Genomic DNA, 24,090 nt, shown 5'->3' on the forward strand with positions numbered 1-24,090 from the left:
AAATTGTCGGTTGTCATTCTGCATAAAAGCACTACAGTGCTGTCATCCCACTTTGTAGAGTGAAGAAAGTATCTTTTAAAAACAAGCATTACCAAGATACTGCTGGCGCTAGTCTCCAAAGCTATGTAGATAACACCCAGCACAGTAAGAATCAAATCACAAGTTTTTCAGCTGGGAGACATTAAATAAAGCAAACCAATTATCCCCTTGTGCCCAAATACACACTGGGGAAACACACACAGAGTTTTACAGGCTGCAGTGCAATGAACAGTTTATCAGCCAGTCCCTTCAGATCCCATCACCTCCCAGCCCTAAGCTCCTGTCCCCCATAGCTTTGTACCTGTCCTAAAATCACACAGTTTGACCCCATTTTCCTACAGGGGTCTTGTCTGGCTTTCTCCCCCAGCTTTGCCCCAGCTGGGCAGGGCGGCAGACCCCAGGCAGTCCTGAGCACTGCAGGACATCCCGACTGCCTTTGGGCCCAGCCACCCTCTGGATGCCAGTTCAAGCATTCAGAAATCATGAGTCAGGCCCCAACCAAAACCAGAAGACAGCTGCTCAGTGGGCAACACTGTGCAGTGACAGATCTACCTAGCTCACCTTCACAAAGCTCTGGCTTTCTTAAGGGAACACACATGGCATTTAAAAAGTCCCCTTATCCCTCAACATTGATAGATTCTTGCTGGTTTTGAGTACTTAAGCATCAGAAACAAGAGATAGAGGGCAACCTCAAAGCAGGGAGGTTTGTTTTCTGGTCAGGAAAGGGAAAATGGGATGGTGGGTGTCCTGAGATTGTTTCCACGCATTCCTTCAGGAGGAAAGGGGGTTGAAAAGAAAAAGCTTCACCACAGGGTAGGCAAGAGGAATCCTCTGGGAAGAGGGGCTGGGACACATGTAGGTCCCTGTTTTGCTAAAGCCAGCTTTCCAGCTCTTCGGTCACCAACGAGGTAGCACTGTCCAGTCTCTTCTGGACAGTACCAGGTGGGCTGGGAATGGTGTCTTTTCCCAGACCACTGGGTAATGATGGATCAAATTAGCTCTGGTCTAACAGGTGTCCAGTGCAGAGACTTGGGTCTCTTGATAGTTGTAGATGGAAACACACTTAGCAGCAGACATCACTTCAGAAATCTGAGAAACAGTCCCAAAAGTTGATAAAGTGCAATACAGTTAGAGAAAAACCTCCTCCCTCCATCTCCAATCTTAAAATTAAGAGAAAATTTGATTGGGGGGTGAAGTGGGGGGCTGGGAGTAATCCTCCCAAAACGAGCAAAAACAAGTGTGGAAAGAAGGAAAGATGACCTGTACCATATGAATTATTGCTAGATCATTCCCAGTTCCTTATGTTAGTAAAGATTAGACTTAATTAAGCCCCATTTCTCACTGCACTTATATGGCTGGGACAATACGGCACAAAAACTGCCTAATGGTAATCTTAAAAGTTTTATAAAAAACAGATCCTATCAGAAACACCAAACTGATCAAACAGCTTACAAGCACCAGACACAGAGATCTTCAAATATTTATTTCAAGCAATTAGTCTCCCAGTGAGCACAGCACAAAATATGACACCCAGCCAAGACAACTGAACTGACTGACTTACCTTTCATGGCAGTACAGTAACTTGCTAACAATTTTGTTTTCATGTTCAGTCATTCATTTATCTGAGTAAAATGAATTTCTATAGTTCTAGATTCTTGCTTCCTATTTTTAGGGGATATTATGCAATTCTCCTAATATGGTCTTTTTACAGATTTGCCTCAAGCAAATATTTTTGCATTAAGAAGGGCAGAGGAGAAAACAGAATACTAAACAGGACAGATGGAATAAGTTTTGTTAGGTTAATATCTCAATGGCTTAGGCTGCCTAGGTTTTCTTTTTATTTTCCTCTAGTTATAGAACTGAACAGCCATGTAATCCAAAGTCGAGATGTTTGGGATTTTGTTATTAAAACCCATTTCCCTAGTGATTCACCACAGTTATCAACCCAGTGCTGTACACAGCAGTTACAGGTAGCATCTGGCTGTTGCGCACTGAACAGCATCTAAAGAAAAGCAGCATGAACACAAAGCCATTACAATCCCTGTTAAAAGACATACTCAGCTTTTAATTTTGAACAAAGGTAAGCCATTGAAGAACTGCAGATCCCACAACGCTTCCCCAGGCTGGAGTGTGTGCCCTTGCATGTCTGAATATGCAAACAAAGTTGTTCTGTTTGGCAGCAGGCAAAGTACCTACCTCCCCTATTAGACTGGGCTACGTGGTGCACTGGAGTGTGGTGTAAACACTCCTGAGCAGCTGTCAGCCATGGCTACTAGGGGACTAAAAGCAGCTCAGCCAGAACAGCACAGGCCTGCACTGCGCTAATGAGCCTTGAAAAGAGGCACCATACTTACGCAGCTACAGTACCTCTACACCGCATCTCACACCTCCAGGTGTGCCTTGGCAGGTAGCTGCTGGCTGGAGGGTGGCTGCGATGTGCTGCTCTGTGCTCGGCAGGCATGCACTACACCTGTTACTCGCAGGCAAGTTCTCCCTTGCGCCGAGCAGATGACAGGATGGTCTGTGACTGGGACTCTCTGCTAAGAAAAACTTGGGAGCCTCCCAAGCCAAAAGCAGAGTTGCAGGGAGAGAGCTCAGTAGGGATGCTCACCGCATCGGTCGGCCTCATGAGACATCCAGCTCTGAGCTGCCAGCAGGTGGAAGAGATTAAGAAAACAAGGTCACGCGTTGCCTCCGCACTCCGGCAGCAGGACCAGGGGTGGTGTCCTCTGGTTCTGCAGCTGGAAGGAAAGATCAGGCAAGTTTGCTTGAACTGCACGAGGCCTTGAGCACTGAGCATTACAGGAAGCTTCTGTTCATGCTATGCCAACCTTAAGCAACTGATATTATTGCTGGTTTCTTGAGCACCGCATTCATTCATATATTTTAAAAGGGAACGGAAGAGAATGACCATGAACATCTGCTTTTGGTTAAGTGACTAAAAATGTTCAAGACTTTTCTCTTTGTTAACTATATGTGTATGCGTGTGTGTGTTGTGAGTACTGGCATGGTTACGCACAGGAAGAAAACACAGAAAGCCTCAAAAGGGTTTCAAAACACTTCAGAGAACAAGTGACTTTGCTGCAATTACAGGGACGCAAAAGCAAAGGCTGCAGATACTAAAGTAACCTTGCACAGAAAGGTAGAAGAAACTAGCCACTTAGTTGAGGTGCCCATCATGCAGCTATGCCCTCCCCTCCTCAGTTTTGTTTACACATTTCAAGCCCAGTGTATTAGCTTCCTTACATCTGCATACATCTGTGACTATGCTTGTACCTGAGTCCCATTAAATCATGACATGATTTAGAGACTGGTTTTTTTCTTTTCAAGTAATTCAATCTTGAACAGCTGTGATTTGGATTAATTGGTGAATTTTGCATTTTTGGCACAATCTGCTCTCCAGAAGTGCCACTGAAATAAAAATTTAAAGCATTTTCTCCCTGTTCCTCTAATCCTGTAGCTGAATTCTGCAGGTGCACAGATGTATCCTCAGAACTGGCAGGGCTGAAATTTTAGTGAAGTTGCTGCAATACTTGCCTCAATATCCATGTTCCTTTGTAGCACTGAAAATACCATTCACAATGAAAACATCAGATTATTTTTAAATAATGCAATCAAATTTACCAAGGTGAATCTATAACAAAACCAGGCTACGTGTCCTGGTTTCAGCTGGGATAGAGTTAATTTTCCTCCTAGTAGCTGGTATAGTGCTGTGCTTTGGATTATCTAGCGTGAGAATAATGTTGGTAACACACCGATGTTTTAGTTGTTGCTAAGTAGTGCTTACACTAGTCAAGGACTTTTCAGCTTCTCATGCCCTGCCAGTGAGAAGCTGGGAGGGGGCACAGCCAGGACAGCTGACCCAAACTGGCCAAAGGGACATTCCATACCATGTGATGTCATGCTCAGTACATAAACTGGGGGAAAGCTGGCTGGGGGGGGGTGACCGCTGCTTGGGGACTGGCTGGGCATCGGTCGGTGGGTGGTGAGCAGTTGCACCACTTGTTTTTCCAGGGTTTTGTTGTTTTCCTTTTCATTACTCTTTTTTTTTTTTTTTTTTAATCATTAAACTGTTCTTATCTCAACCCACGAATTCTCTTACTTTTGCCCTTCCGATTCTCTCCCCCATCCCACCAGGGGGGAGGGGGAGGGGGAGCAGGCGGCTGTGTGGTGCTTGGTTGCCAACTGGGGTTAAACCATGACACTATGGCATACTGTGGTTTTGACAGGCAGCTGTTCCCCAGGAATTCAGCCAGAGCCACACACATAACATGAAAAATTTCACCCAAATAGTTAATGTTTTGGCAAAGTTCAAAGTCACTGAACACAGGATTTTTTTAATGCAAAATGTAAGACAACTTCAACTTTAAGTATAGCTGCTAGCTGTGTCTATAATTATTTTTATTTTCATTAGAATATATGCCTTTCTACTTTTGTAGAAAGGTATTCAAATTCACTGTTAGTATTCCTGATTAATAAATTCTGATAGCATTTTAATTTCTAAAGGTGAATTAATATCATACCATTTTGATTGTTGGCATTTTATTTTCTACGACAAGCATATGTTTCCACAGATTTAAGTCGTGACTGAAAAAAAATAAACATCCAATTGGTCCTGTCCACAGATCTCCATTAGCTAAGCTAGACCTCGGTTTGTCCTGTCAGCTTCCTAAACGTTATTAAAAGGCCCTTGCAGGACAGATCTTAAAACTCAATACTTGCGAGAGACTTTGATGTAGCATCCTACATTCATTCTTCCCCTGCTGAAGTGAGTGAAGGAGAGAAAAATCATCCCTTCTCGAAAATGCTAGGAGTGAAATCCTAACACTAATTCTCTTTAATGGGCTATACCATAGTGGACTATACTTTAATGGATGATATTATAGTGGTCTTCCTCATATCCATTATTTACACATGAACGATGCTCTCGTACACAACAGTTACACTGTAGTTAATGAAGCTATTCAAATAAGCAGAGAAACTCTCGTGTAAGAAAGAGGAGTCTGCAGAATCCTGACCTTATTAGAAAGGTGCCTTATTCTTTACTGCCCTGACCCTACTGCACCAACAGGAATTCTTCCACTGGCCAGGCAGCAGCAAGTGAAAATGAAAAGTAACTTCCTAATATCACCTGCATATATGGCCTCAAATTTGAGCTCAGTAAGTACTGAGAAATTTTTTCCATCACTGAAACAATTTCTTAGACACAAAAAGTATTGTGAATGTTAGAATTTTAACAATTATAACACTAGTAAAACAAATCTGAGCCTATAACCAGATTATGCAAATAATTATCAGATTATGCAAAATTGTATTCACAGGATATGATCCTGCTTTGCTTCATCACACAAATCATTCACAGAAGGACAGAAGGCTTACCTTTATGTTTACCTTTAATAAGCCAGAAAATACAAATAGGCGAATGCTAATAATACAAGTAATGGAGATCAACTGGATCACTTTGTGTGTATTTTGTAAGGTTTCCATAGTAAACTGGAAGAAGCTTTTGAAGATTTATTGTGAGTAGTTTGCCTATTTTTTGAAGTATTATGTTGTGGCAGACTGGATAGTTCAGGGGATTATTAATGGGATATACAGCCTTATATTCCGAGGTAGCTAGTTTAATCTAGCTCAGGTCAATACTGACAACTATTCTGTAGTATTTTTGAAATGAGGAGGCGGTTCTGGAGCACTTCTTCTCTCAAGAGGACAGGTTCAATGCACAAAAGTGGCACTAATTTGCACCACAGGCAGTGCACTTCATCAAAGAGACTGAGGAATTAATGGGATATAGGTTTATAACGTCGCAAAGCACTCAGGACATTTCCCCATGCCCTTCATTTCCCTTTCTGTGAAATGAGCTGCTCTGTTAAAAAGGGACAGTCCACCTATATCTTCAGATTTTTCTAATTCCATTGCAAACCCTACAAGAAAAATCTTGAAGGTGCCCTATGCTAACAAATTTTAACATCCTTTAGCGGGACTCAAGAGCGAGATTAGAAGGTTTCACCTAGAAAAACATCTTGAGAGTGCTATCTGAAGAGAATCTTGATTGATGATGGTTGGCAGCAAATATTTCCCTGAATGCATAACAGTTTTATTAATAGTTCTGGACTGAGCTGAGGCAAGTAGAAAACAGCACCAAGTGAGGGGTGTTTTTTGTGATCTACCTACTCGCAAGCATCAGCTTTGTCTTACTAGCAAGTTTCAGTGTCAACACGTTGTCATCAAGTTTCCAAAGAGGAAGCATTCCAAAATAATACATCTGGGTGAGTGTCGACTACAGCAACAATATGGCTTCTTGTGTTACTCCTACCTCCAGACCAGTGGGTGGAAAGTCGGAACTAAGACAGCATTACTAGAGATGAGGGATGAGTATAATGCAGACTGTGTCTACTGTATATTAACATATGTATATTGTATATGCAGGCTGCATATGCACACCAGCACTGATACTGCACTACTGTATTGAGCTGTCCCAGTGAGAACTGAGTTTAACGGGTTGAAGAGATGCCACGTTCAGTGGCCAAGATGGGATTAGCCTCTCCAGTATTTGAGAGCAGCATGATTAAAAGGGATCTGGGATATCACTATGCTGCTCACACTCAGAGACCACTTGAACAGCATAGGACATCGCATTTCTGATATGCTGTGCATGGATGAACATAATTGCACTACAACAGGCTTTGTACATAACAAAGGGCAGCAGATGATGAATGAGGACTTGCAGAGCATATATGAGCAGATGCATCTCACTGGCTTGGAGATTATTTGGAGCTGCAGCTTTGCCAGTTGCTCTCTTTAAATGTTCATGAAACACCAGAGTCCAGTCTCCTGTTACACTGACATGAGCCAGCATGACTTGTATTTTAGAGGCTGTCCCCGGGATGTGGACCCAGGGCGATCAGTTCAGCTTCCAAAGAGTAGAGCTCTCTCACTAAGGGCACTTACCAAAGACTTGTACTGCTACTAAATACAACACTGTATCTCAGCCATCAGCCTGAAGGTGAAAAGCCTCTGCTTAATTAATGATTCCTAAGTACCCTCATTAAGCTGTTCTCTGGGTATAGACCGGGTGTGGTTTTTATCTAAACCTTTTCAGTTGTGCCTGTAACAATCTGAATTTCTCATCTGCAAATAACTGTGACTGAATCCTTAGGAATAATCAGGAAATCTTAATTAAAAGTAATAGGGCTTAGGTCAACTCTTGATGAGAGCATGAGTCTACAAATAGTTGCAAGAATTTGTCAAACTAATTAAGTTCAAAATCAGTATGAAAAAAGGGACAATTTTTCCTTCTGAATTTGCATTTGACTTCTGAAATTGTATACAGGCAGTTAGTTCCCTGCAGGAACAGATCCCTAAATTTGCCCTCAGAACCAGATAATTACAGTGCATATGTGATTGAAGTCTACAGAGTAGCATACTGACATAGAATTCATTATATAGTGGTCTTCAAGAATTTAACTTGGATACATGCAACTTTTAATGCACTACTTTTTCTAGAGGAGGGCAAGCCGTTGTAAAAAGCATACTAAACACTGTTGATCAGAAAAGTTCTGATCAAACCACTTTTTTACGTTTCTGCAGACACAAATTTAGGAATGGGTTTTCACAGATACTTGTAACTGCTCTGCTCTCATCCGTGCACACTTATTTTATATGCCCACTTATCCAACACTCTGCACAAATTAGGTACTTACGACTGCAGGTAGCTATTTAGATCCTACCTGGTACATCTTACCTGCCATGTACATAACAAATTTGAATGCACACATTTCAAATCTGAGCATGAATTCAGCACATCCAAATGTTTACGTGCATGTGGTAATGCATATCTAGCCTTGAATTACAGGCAACTTGAGGCTTCTGAAAACGTCAATCTAGAAAAATAATGTAGTACCATGTAATGCAGTATTTAGTAAATTACTGCCCTGAATACCTAATTCTGTTTTAAGAAAGACATGAGGGAGGATAATCCTATAATTCTTTAGGACACATACTGAGTGAACCTATGAAAAAAATATCCTCCATTATGCACAACAGTCAGTCTGTTTACTTGTGGCTCACAGAAAGAGCTAAGCACGCAGGAGGGCTTAACCTGAGGTGGGATTGTTAGGCCAAGTCCACTGATCAGAACTACAGTTTAGTGTGAAATTGTTAGGCTCTCCTCCAAAGTACAGACTAAAATAAACACTTTGAACTCCTATTGATTTCGAAGGCAAGGAACTGAAATGGGTGACAGCGTCTCATGTTCTGGAACTCAACAGCAAGTGGAAAAATGCTGTAGAGTAGGTGGTTTGAGGGTAACGTAGAGATCTATTATTCAGGTAAGATTGAAGTCATAGGGATAAAAAGAAAGTAGGAGATAAACGGTTTGATTTATTTCCAGTATTTGATTACTAATGTACAGTGAAGACTATAAGTAAAATGAGCAGACAGGTTAAAAGCAGAACAAAAATATATTTATGTTCAGATGCTTTGTTATAGGGTTTTTGTTTTTTTTTTATTAAGAGTATATGTTAGCGAATTTGGTTAAAAGGCTGTGTTTCATTTTCTGTCCCATAAACTTGGTTTGACTGCTTGAAAAATTTAGGCATGTTATGGAAAATGTTCCAAATTTTAGCTCTTCAACAGTATACTATTTTTGCAGCTATACTGTCTTGTCACTAATGTATGATTTAGAATGATTACTTATTATTGTATTCTGATTTCCATTGGGCTTTTCTATATTTCATTTGCTGCTGGTTACAAGGAAGAAACTATTCCTAAAAAATCTTCTTTATTATCACTGAAATGCTTTTGCTCATATCTGCCACATGATAACTGCGAGCCTGGGTAGTTTAAGAACATTAGTTTATGGGTTACATAGAAATATCAAAGAATGATGTATATATGTCTAAGGAGTAACTGATAATTACAATGTACACTTAAGGATAATTGCAATGTACACAACTATGGAGTTATTCCATTTTTACAAGTGTATAAACAAAAGCAGAATTTGATTAGGTCATGTGTTTGCCTCTTTAGACTCAAATTAAATGACTTGATATGCACAAATGTACTTCATGTACTTGGGTTTGCTGTTGGCAGAGGAAGGCAATGTATCCTCTTTAATCAAGGATAAGGAAGCAGGGTTGCCTCAGACTTTTTTTCCTCAACCAAAACACAGACCTATTCCAATTTCTTATTGCACCCCAGTATGGCCACAACCCCCAGCCCCTTCCCCTTTGCCCACTGTAGCTTCCAAGGCAGCCAAGCCAGTGATGGCATGGTGACTCCTCCTGTGCCATAAGGGCTCAACATCCCTCCTGCTCAGTGTTGTGCAGTCCTTTTTTTCCCCTGAATCTGCATTTAGCCATTACATCAGACTCAGGGAATATAGAAAAATATATACTGACAAATTTCATATCATAATAAGTCTATGAGGCAGCTGAGTGCTCAAAGATTACAGAAGGGATCTGCAAGAAGAAAGGACAAAAACAAAAAAAAGAGGAAAGCACAGATAGGAAAAGGATCTAATAAAGACTAATAAAGACTGGAAGTGATGTTTCAGAGATGGAGTAGATATGCCAGTAAATTGAGACTAATAATCTAACAACTCACGTCACATAAATAGGCAGAACTAGTCTTGGTTATCGTTTCCTGAAGGGGAACTTCCCTCCATGATAAAATAGTGTATTTCTTGAATTTCTATTATTTCCAATAGGGAGGGTTTCCAAGGGTACAGGAAGGTGTTTAAAAAGGATCTTTGTGTTTAGATCTGCTATCCCTGTATCAGTTTGAGGGAATCTATCTCTCTAAAAGCAGTGTGATTTTCTTTGCTGGTACTGCAGGGATGTTTAGACCTCCAGAGGAAAGGTTGCAGTTCTGTGCCAGGGAAAGTAACGTTGCCATGAGACTGAGTGTAAGAGGATGAACAAAGCTGCCACATCCACTTCCACAATTGGCATGTTCTGCAAGATGCATAAAAGGAGAGAATATGGTAAATGCCTTCAAGCCCATTTTCATCCAGTGGGTAATACCAGGTTATCCTTTCTATTTTTCTGAGCATTGGAGTACTCAAATTCATACACCTTCCTCAAATGCTTTAACTCTATTATATTCTTCATAATGATTCAGCTAAAACCAGCAACAAGGCAATCTGAACACTTGAAACTACTAAGAAATAGATAATTAAACAAGTGCACAAGGCTCCTGAGACCTATGGAGAACTCTACTTGCCTGATAACTGCTCAGGACCTACCACAACAGGGCAGTGGCTTCCGCATACTACCCAATTCTTATCTTCTTTAAAATTATTTTGGACTGAAAAGAAATCAGACAGAGCTGTCAGCATAAGACAGTGAACTTTAATCGACACTTTGCTGTAGCAGTAGACAAAATACGATCAACCACTTGTCCCAAACAACAGCACAGGTTTGGTGTGCTCTAGGAAATAGATAGCTAATCTATGCAAACAACCTGTTGATCATTAAGAAGCACAAAAGTGTCTAGAAGTGCCTGCAACAAGCAGATTGCAAGAGTCAACAAGGGGGACAGCAAATCAGAGAATTACAGCGCAATTTGAATGCAGTAGTCATCTGTGAGCTCTTCTCTACCCACTCGTATACCCAAGGACTCATAAAAATACCATGGAACAAAGATTTTGGGAAGACTCTGGGCAGCCCCAGAGCCCTACTCCAGGATCTGGGACCATCTCTCCAACCTCTGGGGATTTCAGAGAGCAGGAAAAGAGACGAGGGAAACCTCATGACCCTGCACCAGGACTGTGCACAACGCATCAGGGTCCCTCTTGGGAGTGAGCCTTCTCCCCCACGGAATGATGAGGTTGTGCAACAAATTGCTACTGCTCCCCTGACTTCTCACACCCCCTGCACCATCCACCCACGATACGGAGAAGGCATGTAATTCATAAAACTGTATGCATCTGTGATTAAAGTGCTTTGCTATCCAAAAAATTTAGCCTCCACACTGTCATTTGCCTTAAACCGTCACACTATGAAACAAAAACATCAATACCTGCTTCAATAACAGTGTTTAAAAATACATTTCAATTATAAAAGTCTTGTGGAATCTTTTTGCTTGCCTAGCAAATAACAATTCTTTGCAAAAATGGCAGAATTTATAAAAAAAGATTTTATTTGTTAAATTTTGATCGATTCTGGCAACTGCTGAGCTATTTTCATACTTTAGAAAGAAACATCTCTGTATTGGCAACTGTATCAATTATCTGAGATAGCACCAGTCTTTTACTTTGGTTTTCCTCATGTATCTCTGTGGATACACTTTTTGAGGATAACATAGTGCATTAACATAGTTTATAATAGTAAAATATTTATTGTTTCTAGAGCACTCAAATACACTGTGTGGTTTTCAGAATAAATAAAGGCTATGAGGTCATATCTTAGCTTCACTGAAGTTAACTCTAATTCATTGGGTTTTTAAGATCAGGAGTGCCTTTTCATTATGAGCCTGTGGAATAGCTAGTATGATGGGATTCTATAAGTCCTATAAGTAGGACTCCTGCAAGCAATTCCAGTTAAAATAAAAAAGTACTAATGATTTCAAGGATTCTATTCTTGTCCTCTGTTCCATTAGAAACCTGGTGGCACAATCGCTTTTGCCTGCACTTGCTTTGCAACAGGGTCAGCCTGCTGGCACAACCAGAGTTACTTTCACTTGCACAAGTATAAGTGGAAGCAGAGTCATGGCTAAAACCTAGTATTTGCTAACAGCAAACAATATGTCTTAAACAAAGCACTTTGTCAAGTCCCATAAACACACAATATATTATGAGCTATACTTCCAAGGACAATATGATTAAACATCTACCATCGCAATGCAATGACCTAGAATTTTTATTAGTAGTAGTTGTGCCTTAAAATTAAATCATAATACTGTACTCCATTTTATGGCTCTTTTTTTGCAGGCTATAGTGAGCTATCTGTTTTAAAAGGGAAATAGATGATGGACTAGATATTTGATTGAGAACTAAAGTTGGCTGACATTAGGAATGCCTTTAATATGATGAAGAACCACATAAAGTAATAACATGGGCTATGAATAGTTTGATTTGGCTTATCTGATGTGATCCAATTTTCTGATTCTGGTTTATTCTAGCACTTTGTATTTTTGTGTGTATTCCTGTAAGAGGATATGGATGTGAAACACAGAAACAACTGTGGCTTAGGGGAACACTGCAAATGCTACATCTGCTTTTAGTAGCAATGATTTGCAAAATTCTTTCTAAGGATAAGAACTATAATCTGTCCATAGAAATTTCAATTTTCTGTAAAGATGTGTAGTACATTTTAATAAAGTTGTATTTTTGTAAGTCATTAAATTGGTTTTTAGTAACCTCATACTCATTTTCAATTGAACAATTATTAAACTATAAAACAAAATTGCATGATTCCTAGAACTGCAGTCTGGAGTTTTACAGTCTGCTATAAAGTGCTGTATTATTATAATACACTAAAGATGCTCAGGCTATTAAATTTTTTTTTAAATGAACTGTAAAATATTTTTTCATTGATGAAATAATTCTAAAGTATTAGGTTCTCCAGCAGTATACATGCACAATATTTTGGTATAATGAAAAGCATGCTAATCAAAAAAACCATAATTTAAACTGGTATGCAAAATGAATCATTTTGCTGTCTTTCAGTAACAGAAGTTTATTACACCCGACTTCCAACATTAAAAATGTTTCAACAGCGTATTGATCGTTAAATATAAGGTCCAGTCTTACAGAGACCTCTACATGCCAAAGAGTCTGAACATTAACCAATGTACATCTGTGTAGCTCTGATGATAACAACAGAGATGCGCTGACTTACACTGTTGGAGAGTTTTAGCCTGTATTTTACTCCACAAATCGTGACTGATCTTGCAAGGGGGTCTGATGTTCAACTAAGTTCAACCGAGGCTGGTAAATGAGAATGATTTTCTGCTGACTACTGATGGCTGATGTCTCATAGCAATGCTGACACTAACACGATACATCTCAGCCTATAGGGTATGATACTTGGCTACATCCTCAAACTGTTCCTCTGATGTTCAAAAGAGGGGTAAAAGACTCTCTGTACTTAGAAATTAATCAGCTGTATTAATCAGATCTTTAACTTCAGCAGGATTTCAATGAGCTTGAAAATTATCTATCTTGTGTGGTCCTGAAATTCTTTGGCAAGGATGGTGAAGAACCCAAGTGCAGCCTTGCTCCGAGTGGGAGCAGTCTACACGATCACACCATTAGTACATATGTATGTAGACGTTCACTGCAAAGCAGCCTTTTGCCACTGAGGTCCACTGTTTGCATTTTGTAATTTTGTAATGTTTTGTAATGTTTTGTAATGTTTTGTAATGCAGGCAGACTGCCGATCGTTTTCCTGCCTATGAACACTGAGATTGCTATACAGGCTGAAAACCCAAACCTGTCCCTTGCTCATGGTGACCTCACCTTCTCTGGTTCTGTCTGAGAGGTGCAAGAGCCATGTAGTAAATGAATACAGTCTCAGGGTATTTTATACTTCCACATTTTTTGAGGACTCTCTCCAGCATGGTGCTGAAGCAAACAAGGATTAACTTCGCTGAAATCAATGTCAATGAAATCAATGAACAAAGCAGTCTCTGTTTTGGTAAAACACAGAATTTTGTTCAGTGCTCCCCAAATTAGGCGTATAAGATTAAAGATGAAACTTTAAATTATCCCTGGCTGTCAGATTTTAATCTGAACATGCAAAGCACACAAGACTTCTTTAGGTACAACAGAATTACTACTGAAGCAAATTAAAGATGTTGCTTTTTCAGAAGAAAAGCTGCCAATAGGTGTTCTCTAAATCACTTGTACCAGCAGGCTGACCCAATTATGTCAGCTAATCCTGGAAATACAGGAGGTAAATTTAAATCTCTTCATTCGAAACATTTAGTCAATATTGTTTTTTCTATTTTTTTTATTTTGTTCTGGTACAGCATTGGGAGTTTTATATTCCTGTCTATCTTTTGCCCCAGACTTTAACTTTCTGCGTAATTGCAATGCCTGGAGGAAGAGGTCCAAGTACAACTTCTCCCAAGGGACAGAGCAGGCAGGGCATTTGAAAGGACAGTGCTTGTTTTTCACAAAATGAGAAAGAAACAGAAAGATCACAAGCTGTGTGAAGGGATGGGGAAAAGAGGGTGCCAGGCATATGGGCAAGCTAATACCGGTGCACAGGGGATAAATCAAGTTCCCTTTGTCTCTATTGCAGCGTACCATCTCAGCAGTTGTACTACCCCCTCATCAATAACACACCTACACGCTGCCCGTGTTTCCCGCTTATGCTCACCCACCACCCAATTACCAGTCCATGAAGCTCCACACCCGCTGTGTCTTGATCCTCAGAACACTATGCTGAAGCTTTTAACCCTCTCCAAACACCTACACAATGCTTTATAATAATAGTATTTAGCACACGGGAAGCTACATTAAATGATTATAGACAGTACTTCAAACACCAGATTAGCAGATCCTTACACAGTGCTGAAGATCAGCAACAGATAGACCTACAAGGGAAAAGCACAGTCATTTTCAGTCTGTGAGTCATGTTCAAGTCCTAGTCTCCTCAGAGAACTGTGAGCCCTGTCTCCTGTTCTTGTCCTAAGACTCACCATAATAGGTATTTTTTAAAGTCCCGAGTTTACGTGGAATTATGTGAATTTGTGGAAGAACAGCTTGCAATATGACCCACGTCCGTTCTAAACACTCACTAATCTTACATGCAAATAGAAAGAATCGACATATTTAAGTATCTAGATTTCTCTTTTCCTCCCTGTTCCCCACAAAATGTTTGAGCTTTTTAATTCCTATCTCATAGTTTTTTAATTTTGCTGCTGAGAGTACAAAGACATTCACATACTGGACTCAACTGAAAAGTACTTGCCTTCAGTCTGAAGGGCCATGTATCTCCACCACACACGTTCACTACCCGCACTTCTTCAAAAGCACAAAAACCTTAAATTCCCTCTGATTGCTGAACTAAGGTTACCTAGAGCAAGACATTTATAACAAACGTGGGAAAACAAAGTATAGAACTAGCTAGGGAGTTGATAGATTTCGATGCATAAATTTAGACTTAAATGTCTTTAACCATCTTGACTTTTATCATTTTTGTCTTGCGCAAAATGTCCTCTAAAATATTATAGCAAACCCAGTATGAAAGTCTTAGTTTTTTATTTATCTCTGCTGATGAAGTAGTAACAATTGGTCTAATCTAGTCTAATCTATCACTTGAAGTTTATTTCATTATCAACTTTCAGTTCCATGCATCTCTCCTAAATGCAGAAGCAGCATTTTTCTTGAAGAATGCATGGTGTGAGTACACATCCAAACTCATTCTTTTGTCCTTTTCAAATAATTCAACATGACGGTTCAAGCAGTGGTGGTAGAACGTGAGACTGAAAGACCATAACCATTTTTTGACTGGCATACTGAATACGAGTTACAACTGAGAATGAAGGATAAACAAATATGTCAATTAAAGATAAAACATTAGAGTGAAGCTATAAGGAAAAAATATAGGGATGGCAATTACTTAATAAAATATGCCTGTATAAGGAGCATGCTGTTGGCATTCATCTTCCTTTTTGTTCACAATATTTTATAAATTATTTTTATGTGGTGCTGAGGATCCTTTGCAAGATGTCAAGCACCTCAAAAAATACTTGAATTCAGCATTTTATGTAAAACTAACCACTATTTACTCTCTGTGTTTAGCAAACTTCGTTAGAAGCCAGGTTTATAAAAGAGTTTATAGGATACTTGACAAAGTTAAGCATCTTTCTAGCAAAGATGGAGTGCTGATCTAATTTAGGGATAAAAAAAAGAGTATATTACAGAAATCCATGCATATGTAAACATAAAATAAGCATCAACATTAAATAAAAAAATAAATAAATAAAAAGTAAACATAAAGTAAGCATACGTCAGAAACCAACATTTCTCTGTATCAATTTGAAATAAGAGAACACCACCATAATGGGAGAACTGTAAATTCTTGTAGCAATGGTAAGCTGAAATTAAGAACAATTTCTAAACAGCATCACTGAAACAAAAATTATTTAGAAGTCCAAACCTTCAACAGCTATTCAAAAGAGATATTGAGTACGGGCAAAAAAAGAGTATCTCATATTTTCTTTAAGCAGTCACAACCCTTCCGATTCCCAGGTTTGCATGTGTGCAGGAGAACATGGCACAGTGACAAAACCATTAGTGTAGTCTTGCTTTTCATACAACCATTCTGAACAAGTCAGAAAAAAATGTATCAAAAACTGCTCAGCCGGCGACCCTTTTGGCAGATTGGGTTAGTGCCCTGTATTTTACAACCCCAGGAGGTCAGTATTTGTTATTTTCTATGGCAATTTATACTAATCAATCACTTCTTGCTCTTTCTTCCTTCACTGTATTTTTAAACCCACTAACTAGGATGCGCAGCCTTGTAGCATCTCAGTGATCATTTCCTTATCCCCTCTCTGCCATTGTCTCTTTGTGCTGAGACTAATGCTTTTAATTCTACTTCTCACAGTGTTTAGGCTATATTGCCGTTTTGAAACATTTCAGCTCAACCGCTAAGCATATAACAAAGCCCTTCAGATTGCTTTTGGTCGCACTAGTTCATGTTTTGAAAATACTACAAAGGCATATTTTTCATGGGAGGAGAGCCTTGGAATGAATACCCTTCTCCAAGTGCGATATGAACGCCTCCAGTTCTTTTGTAAAATTTCCATTGAGGTTTAAGTCTCACATGCAAAGTGGCACCATACTGTCCAACAAGCACAGGTTTCTTTTTAAAAAAGTGTGGGCTTGTTTTGGCTCTATTCGTAAGTTATTTTTTGAAAAATGCGTTAAAATATGAGAGCTTTGTTCTTCACGTTTCAGTTCTGACACAAGGAAGTAGCGAGCACCAGAATGTTGTATTTCACAAGAATAAAACTGCTTGATTCACATAACTTCAGTGATCTTTTAGTGCAGACTTACCTATAGTTTCTACAAAACAGCAGAGATAATTTATTTAAAGGAAGCTGTTTTCCCTAAAGACCTTTACTTCTTGTGTTAAGTATATCGGGGTGCACTTGAAGTTGTAATATAGCTTTAAACCAGTGCTGATAAACTCATGTGGGATGTGACTTCAAAATGCCAGAATAACAGGAGTAAGGACAGGGAAGAATTTCATTTATTTTCAAAACACTGGAACAGCTATTCAGGCTTGAGGAACATTTGCAAATCAAACTGAATCCAATGGGATTTGTGATCACTTGCCATTTCTTCAGTTCATTATTTATCATGTGTACTTTGGTAGCATCTGGAGGCCTTAGTCTATAGGGGACTGTGCAAACACTGAAGGAAAACATGATCTCTCCCATAAAACAACTTTTTAATATAACATGAGGTGAATAATATCCCATCGAGGTCTCGCTTTAAATGCAAGATATTCCAAGTTCCAGGTTTAAAAGGTTACATTTCTTTTTAGCATATTCTATTTCGTATGACTAGTGCATATAGAAATACATGCCTACAACTATCTCCCTCTCATCAATAACTTACAAAGCTTAACTAATAATGAATGGACAGATACGGAAAAAAGAATTAAGACAGAAGGACCTAACGTCACCACCATCTACCATTAACCCCATATACTTTGTGACTCCGTAATGCCTCTGAAAAATGTTAATTCATATGCAATTTGCCAATGCAAAATAAATGGAGAAACTAGAAAAGGATGAAGATGAGAGAGTGGCGCAGGAAAAATTAAGAAGCAAAATACGTTTCCAAGGGACAAGAACTGTCCATTTTAGTGAACGTGGAAACTCTGATACAGTTTAATACGAAGAATACAAAATCAATTTTTCATAAGTAAGTGAAACGTGAATGCTACAAGTGTGGAAGAGTTTGGGAATCCAGAAAAAAAGTGTCTTAATACCAGATGAGACCTTAAAACTTGGACATTTTCATTTGTGTCACATAGCAATTTTCCTCCTGTAAAGACACAAATAAACAGGCCAAGCTGACCTATCCCTGAACTAACTTTGCATTTAAACCACCAGAAATTTTCATAACCCAAGATTCTAATCTGGCTGAAGGATGTTTTCAGCTTACATTTCCTGTTGCCTCTTTCCTGCCTTGATTTTGCAGTTGTCTCCTGCCGAAGTTCTTCAAACTTTGCAAGAGCTGCATATACTGCCTTCAGCAAGTGATGAGCCTCTTTAAATCCGGAATCAATGACACACCATGAATAGCCTAATTGAAGTGTCAAAGAAAATCGCTACAGCCATTGGCCAAAATCACATCACGACCTTGACACCAGTTCAGGAAAGCGCCTGATTCAAAATAGCTTCTTTGTCCAGCTTCTTCACCATGAAGTTTGTAGCACCACATATTCTCTAATATCCAGACCTACTCAGCCAAAAAACCTCTTAAGTTTACTGCTAATAACATAAGAAAGAAGGCAGCAGGACATGCTAGCTGACGTTAAGAGTTCCCTCTGAATTTGGATTACTCAGGGGATTAATTTAATCTGACATATCCTGGCAGGGTTTGGAGAGTGCGACATTCATATCCAAACCTGTGATAACAAACTAAATACTATGCCCTGCTTCTGAGGCAGAGAGGCAATAAAGTCTACTTTGAAATATGCATTTTTCTGTTTAAAATAAGTGTCTGATATTTTACAATATATCCGGCTTGTAACTACAACATGGAAATAAATAGATATTCCAATTTAAGCAGGCATCTATTTATGCAGCAGGAGACTACTTTGTATAAATATCTATGAAAAACTTTCATTTATGCACTGCAACAAGTACAAGACTCTCTTACCTGCAGGTTTGCACATGCTGGTGAATCGTTGTGGGTGGGTATCTCATTGTTGGTGGTCTCTGAACCTGTGTTTTTAAGTCTGGAAGCTGTTGTAGTTGTGGCTGTAGTGGTCTGTACTGGTAAGATTGGCTGCCACACATTCACATCAGTACCATTGCCGAAGGCCTGAATTGCATTTTCTGTAAAAATAAATTACAGGCAATTTTCTATTTCTAAACAAATGGTAGAAAGCAGAACTGACTTTTTAATCATTATTATTATTGTTATTCCATTGAAAATGTGTATTTATAGAAACTCAATTTTTATGCTGAAAAACGTGTCTTAATTTTGAACATATCAGAAACATGAACTGAGAGTCTGGGGTCACATAATTATCTGGTGCAGCCTCTTCTTTGTAATGTTCCCAGTAATTCTTGACAGAAGCTCTAGGACCTATTGTAATCATATTTGTTACCATCCAAAAGCCTCAAAAATTTACTTTCAAGATTTACAATACAGTTTGAATGTTATGTCCTAATTCAGGCAGGTGATGTTACATAGCAAACTAAAAACAGAGAGCAGGCAAAATATTAATTTATTTCTTCAGCTTGTGGTAGTAAAACTAATATGCCTATAACTACAAAATGCTTTAACTAAGACATCTTTTCCTTACAGTTTTCAACCAAAATCTGCATAATTAGATGAGGGAAGCATGCTTAAACTAAAACTTCAGAATATAGAAGTTAAAAAGCTTATCATAGTTTCATGGGATTAAAGAGTGTGTTTATGGCAAGAGTAAATTGGTTGGGTTTTTTTATAAACAAATAGAAAAACAGTTTTTAATCAGGTCTTTGGGGATTCAACATGGATTTAGGGATTTCTTATTTTAAATTCTTTGTACAAGAAATCAAACAATTTCACTGGGGACTAATATGCGGAAGTTATTAATACTTGTTCTCAGTGGTATTCCTTGCCTTATAAAATAATTTACATTTAATATCCATCTGAAAAAGATGTATTTTATTCTGATACTAGTTCTTAGAACTCCAACATGCAAAGAGAAGAATTTGTAAAAGGCACCACAATCAGCTGGGTTGATGGAGACAAAGTGGGAAGAGTGGAATGGTATTTTTCTTGGGTTTACTTGAATAAGGCAATATATAAAGCAATATTTTCCTATGATTTCCTAAATTAACAGTAACTCTTTGTTTCCATTATTGCAAGAAGGATCACAGAAATACATGCAATCCTTCCAGTTTTCTAAGTAAAAGTGGTCTTTACAATTAGTCGTCTTTAATTATTTCATAGAATCATACTCGATGATCCTAATGGGTCCCTTCCAACTTGATATATTCTATGATTCTATGATAGAATCATAGAATAGTTTGGGTTGGAAGGGACCTCTAAAGGTCATCTAATCCAACCCCCCTGCCGTGGGCAGGGACATCTTCAACCAGGTCAGGTTGCTCAGAGCCCCGCCCAGCCTGACCTTGAATGTTGCCAGGGATGGGGCATCCACCACCTCTCTGGGCAACCTGTGCCAGTGTTTCACCACCCTCAGCGTAAAAAATTTCTTCCTTATATCTAGCCTGAATCTACCCTCTCTTAGTTTAAAACCATTACCCTTTGTCCTATCGCTACAGGCCCTACTAAAAAGTTTGTCCCCAGCTTTCTTATAAGCCCCCTTTAAGTACTGATAGGCTGCAATAAGGTCTCCCCGGAGCCTTTTCTTCTCCAGGCTAAACAACTCCAACTCTCTCAGCCTTTCCTCAAAGGAGAGGTGTTCCATCCCTCCTCATATTATTTGTAATATTTCAAACATATAAATTATATTTTAAATATGTATTTTATATACATAATTTTCATACATATTTCAAATACATTTCAAAAAACATAATGACTGTAAGGAGGTGCTTCAAGTGTCTGACTGCTCTAGTAACGATCCTTTCAATAATTTTTATAACTAACTCACTGCTTTATGCTTTTCCTCCCACTTGCCAATTCTTTTTACTGCAGTATAAAGCAAGTGTGAACAAATCCTTTGAACAGATATGTAGATACACTGAATCCCATTCAGTTCAGTAGGAATTCTAGAGTATGCAAATGTACATTCACTTTCAGAGTAGCTAAAATGAAGTCTTAAGATGGATTTCCAGAATTTAAGATTGGCCAGACCCTAACTGGAGAGGCAGCAATTAGGACCACTGTAATATTACCAATAAACTTGCATCTTCTAATAAAGAGGATAAAAGTATAAGCAAGGTAAAACACAGCTTCAAGTTTTAGGGTGGAATATATTTTATTTGGGGCCTATTAATTTGGATTTTTAGCTTTCTTGACATTGGGCCAATTTCACAGTTCTGATATAAAGCCATATTCTGCAGAACAATGCTGAGATAAAGAAACATTTTATCTAATATATATAAAAAGAAAACAATGCAATGTTTGTCTTTATTGGGACTAATTATTAAAACAGACTGGAATTTTCACTAGTATTTTCACATCCACCTTTTGAAATCACAACTTCCACTCTGGTTTCAGCTTAACATCTGTTGCAAAAGGCTTTTCAACTCTAGAGTGGAATTTCTAGGCAAGTGCATACAGAGGTGCAAGAAAGACCAGGATTTCAGGCGTGTATGTGGGACATGGTAAGCTCAGCTTCATATCCCAGCTCCACATCAGCCACAGTACGAATGTGAACCTAGGTCTCCAGCTTTCTGAGTCCCCTAGCCCTCAGGGCACAGGCTCAGCTATTCCACTTTGCATAAATAACTAAATAGGTTTTTGAATAAACATTTAAGCTAGGTTTTCCACATCTTTTGTAAATGCCCCAAATCGCTGGTTTATTTTCCAGTTTGAAGGGGAAGTATACTTTAGCAAAACAGACTAGCAAGAAATTCCTAGTTTCATCCCATTGTGGAAAAGCAATTTTTGTTTCGTCTAAAAAAAGTGGGAGGGATTCTAAACTCATCCAACAAACACATGACATTTTCTCCAGGTATTGGAAGGCCCATTAATGACAATAACAATTAAAAAAAAATAATTGGAACTTTTCCCATTCTCTGTAAGAGAAAAAACTTTGTATTAAAACAGAAACATCTTTACTTTCTTCATGAAGAAGACATGTCTTACAGCTAGGATGACTATAATTTGTCTCACAGTAACCTCTAATGTTAATGATTTGTCTTCATTAATGCTTTTATACCCATAGCAAAAGAAAGGACAAGGGATCGCTCTGTTTTTATGTTCTAAAAGGACCCTGTAACATTCTAGCATTTAATACATTCACAAATGAATAAAATCTGATGTATTACAGTATATATAAATGGCAGCCCCATTAGGTTTGAAGAAGGCCTGATGCTATATTGTTAATTTTTACCCAATCGCAGTCCGAATTGTTTTCTGTGTTTTTTTGTTAAATGATCTTGAGTAATTGATTCATTCTTCCAAAGTTTAACAAGTAGCGTATCAAATAGCAACTCAAGTCACTCACTTTTTGTATGCAAAGCTCCCCATACCTTCACAATGCTGCCTGTTGAGAAGCTACCAATGGAGATTTTCAGACCCTATACTAAAATACAGACTGAACCCTGCATTAGCATTAGCTCAAGTATATAGGGCTGGATGGGACAGTCTGGATCATCAAGTTCGTTTGCTGTTTTTGAAAAAAGCAACGATGTATGCTTCTTTCGGTAAGCTGATGAAATACGACTTTTAAAACCGGTAAGAATTTTTTAACCTCAAAACTCCTGCTGAAAGCCTATTCCTTAACTTTAGTCTGATGGTTAAAAATTTTCCAGTTTCAAGCCTAAATATGTATGGCCAATATCTCCCTTTTTGATCGTGTGCCAACATTGTCCTCTAGGTTAAGTAATCCTTTTCCCTCCCTGGGCTTGCCCCTCTAGTGCAATTGCAGATGACAATCACGTATCCTTTCAACTTCTGTTCTGCTAGGCTGGGGAAGCCAAGCTCTTTTGGTCTCCTCATTTATCTGAAATTAAAACTCTGATGCACACTCCACATCATCCAATTATGCTGCTCCAGGCAGACAGGAAATTTGAAAAGAAAACCTGCCAAAATCGACTCCACTAAGCCATTCTGAAATTTATAATAGTCCCTAATTTGGAAGTGAGTTTGACTGAAAAAAAAGTCAATAATTTAACAAAATCTTGAAAATAGGCACCATCCAGACCTGTGATCTCAGGCATCTGAGACCAAGTAGCCTAAAAAACCTGAAGCTTGGCTATAAATTGCAAGCACAATCCAATTTATACTTACCTACAGCAAATCCTTCGTATCATAAACTACATGTCTTTTTTTATATGAAGTTCTTAAATTATACAGAAGCCCCTCAGGTGTTGCAATTTTTTGGTACAGATGCTGCCTGACTGTTAGGGTCCGAACATGACCTGTGATGTAAACATATTTCTATATGATACAACTCTGTTATTTGAATTTTTTTCAAGAACTTCTTACGTTTGCAATCTTGGCCATAAACCATAGTATCAGGCATATTTGCTTGTCTAATTAATTCTTACACTTACAGCAGAACCATGCTTACAAAGTGCAAAGCGATGGTCTTGATGTATCATAACATACTTACACAGTAAAGAAATTCCAGAAAACATGCTAAAACACATTCAAAGACATCTAATTTTGTACTCACTAAGGCATGTATTGTCCTGGAAGAAATTCAGAAATTTCAGGCATTCATCTATTTCGTTACCACTGTTGCTGCAGTCACACCACGGGGCAACGCTGAGACTATTTGAGTCTATGTAGTTTGGTGTCATCACTGTGCCTGTTAACAAAGAGTGAAGTACAGTACTGTGAGTAACCTTCACACTGAAATATTCTTTCCATACTAAGAAGATAGTAAACAGCATTTGCTAAGTCATGTATTCGGAGATGGATTCACAATGCAGACCCACGGCAGGGCTCTAACTTCCAGACTTAACAGTTCCTGGCTCCCTTTGACCTTTGACACCCAGCCCTGTCCGTACTTCACACCCTCGGTTGTTTGAATGCAACCACTTTAGGGATCGTAACATGACTCACACATTAAAGACCCATTCCTTTCCTCCAGGAAGGTTTATATTGCATCCCCACAGAGAGCTGCATCAGCAGAATTGACAGGTGGAAAACCGTGGCACAGGGGAGGGATGGATTGGGAGAAGGCGGGAACCTCTTAAAAGGGCTTTGCTGCCAAATCAAACATA

The 24,090-nt window shown here is 38.8% G+C and overlaps 1 protein-coding gene across 1 annotated transcript in view; it reads right to left on the reverse strand.

Moving 5' to 3' along the window:
• Positions 1–24,090, reverse strand: part of GFRA1 (GDNF family receptor alpha 1) — a 151,661-nt gene that overhangs the window by 9,716 nt on the left and 117,855 nt on the right. Inside the window, exons 6-7 of the mRNA XM_076339092.1 lie at positions 23,538–23,672; positions 18,893–19,071 (exon numbers count right to left, since the gene is read on the reverse strand). Coding sequence (XP_076195207.1) covers positions 18,893–19,071; positions 23,538–23,672 — 314 coding nt within the window. The remainder of the gene's footprint in view (positions 1–18,892; positions 19,072–23,537; positions 23,673–24,090) is intronic.

Source organism: Aptenodytes patagonicus, chromosome 5 (assembly GCF_965638725.1).
Source record: "Aptenodytes patagonicus chromosome 5, bAptPat1.pri.cur, whole genome shotgun sequence".
Taxonomy (NCBI): domain Eukaryota; kingdom Metazoa; phylum Chordata; class Aves; order Sphenisciformes; family Spheniscidae; genus Aptenodytes; species Aptenodytes patagonicus.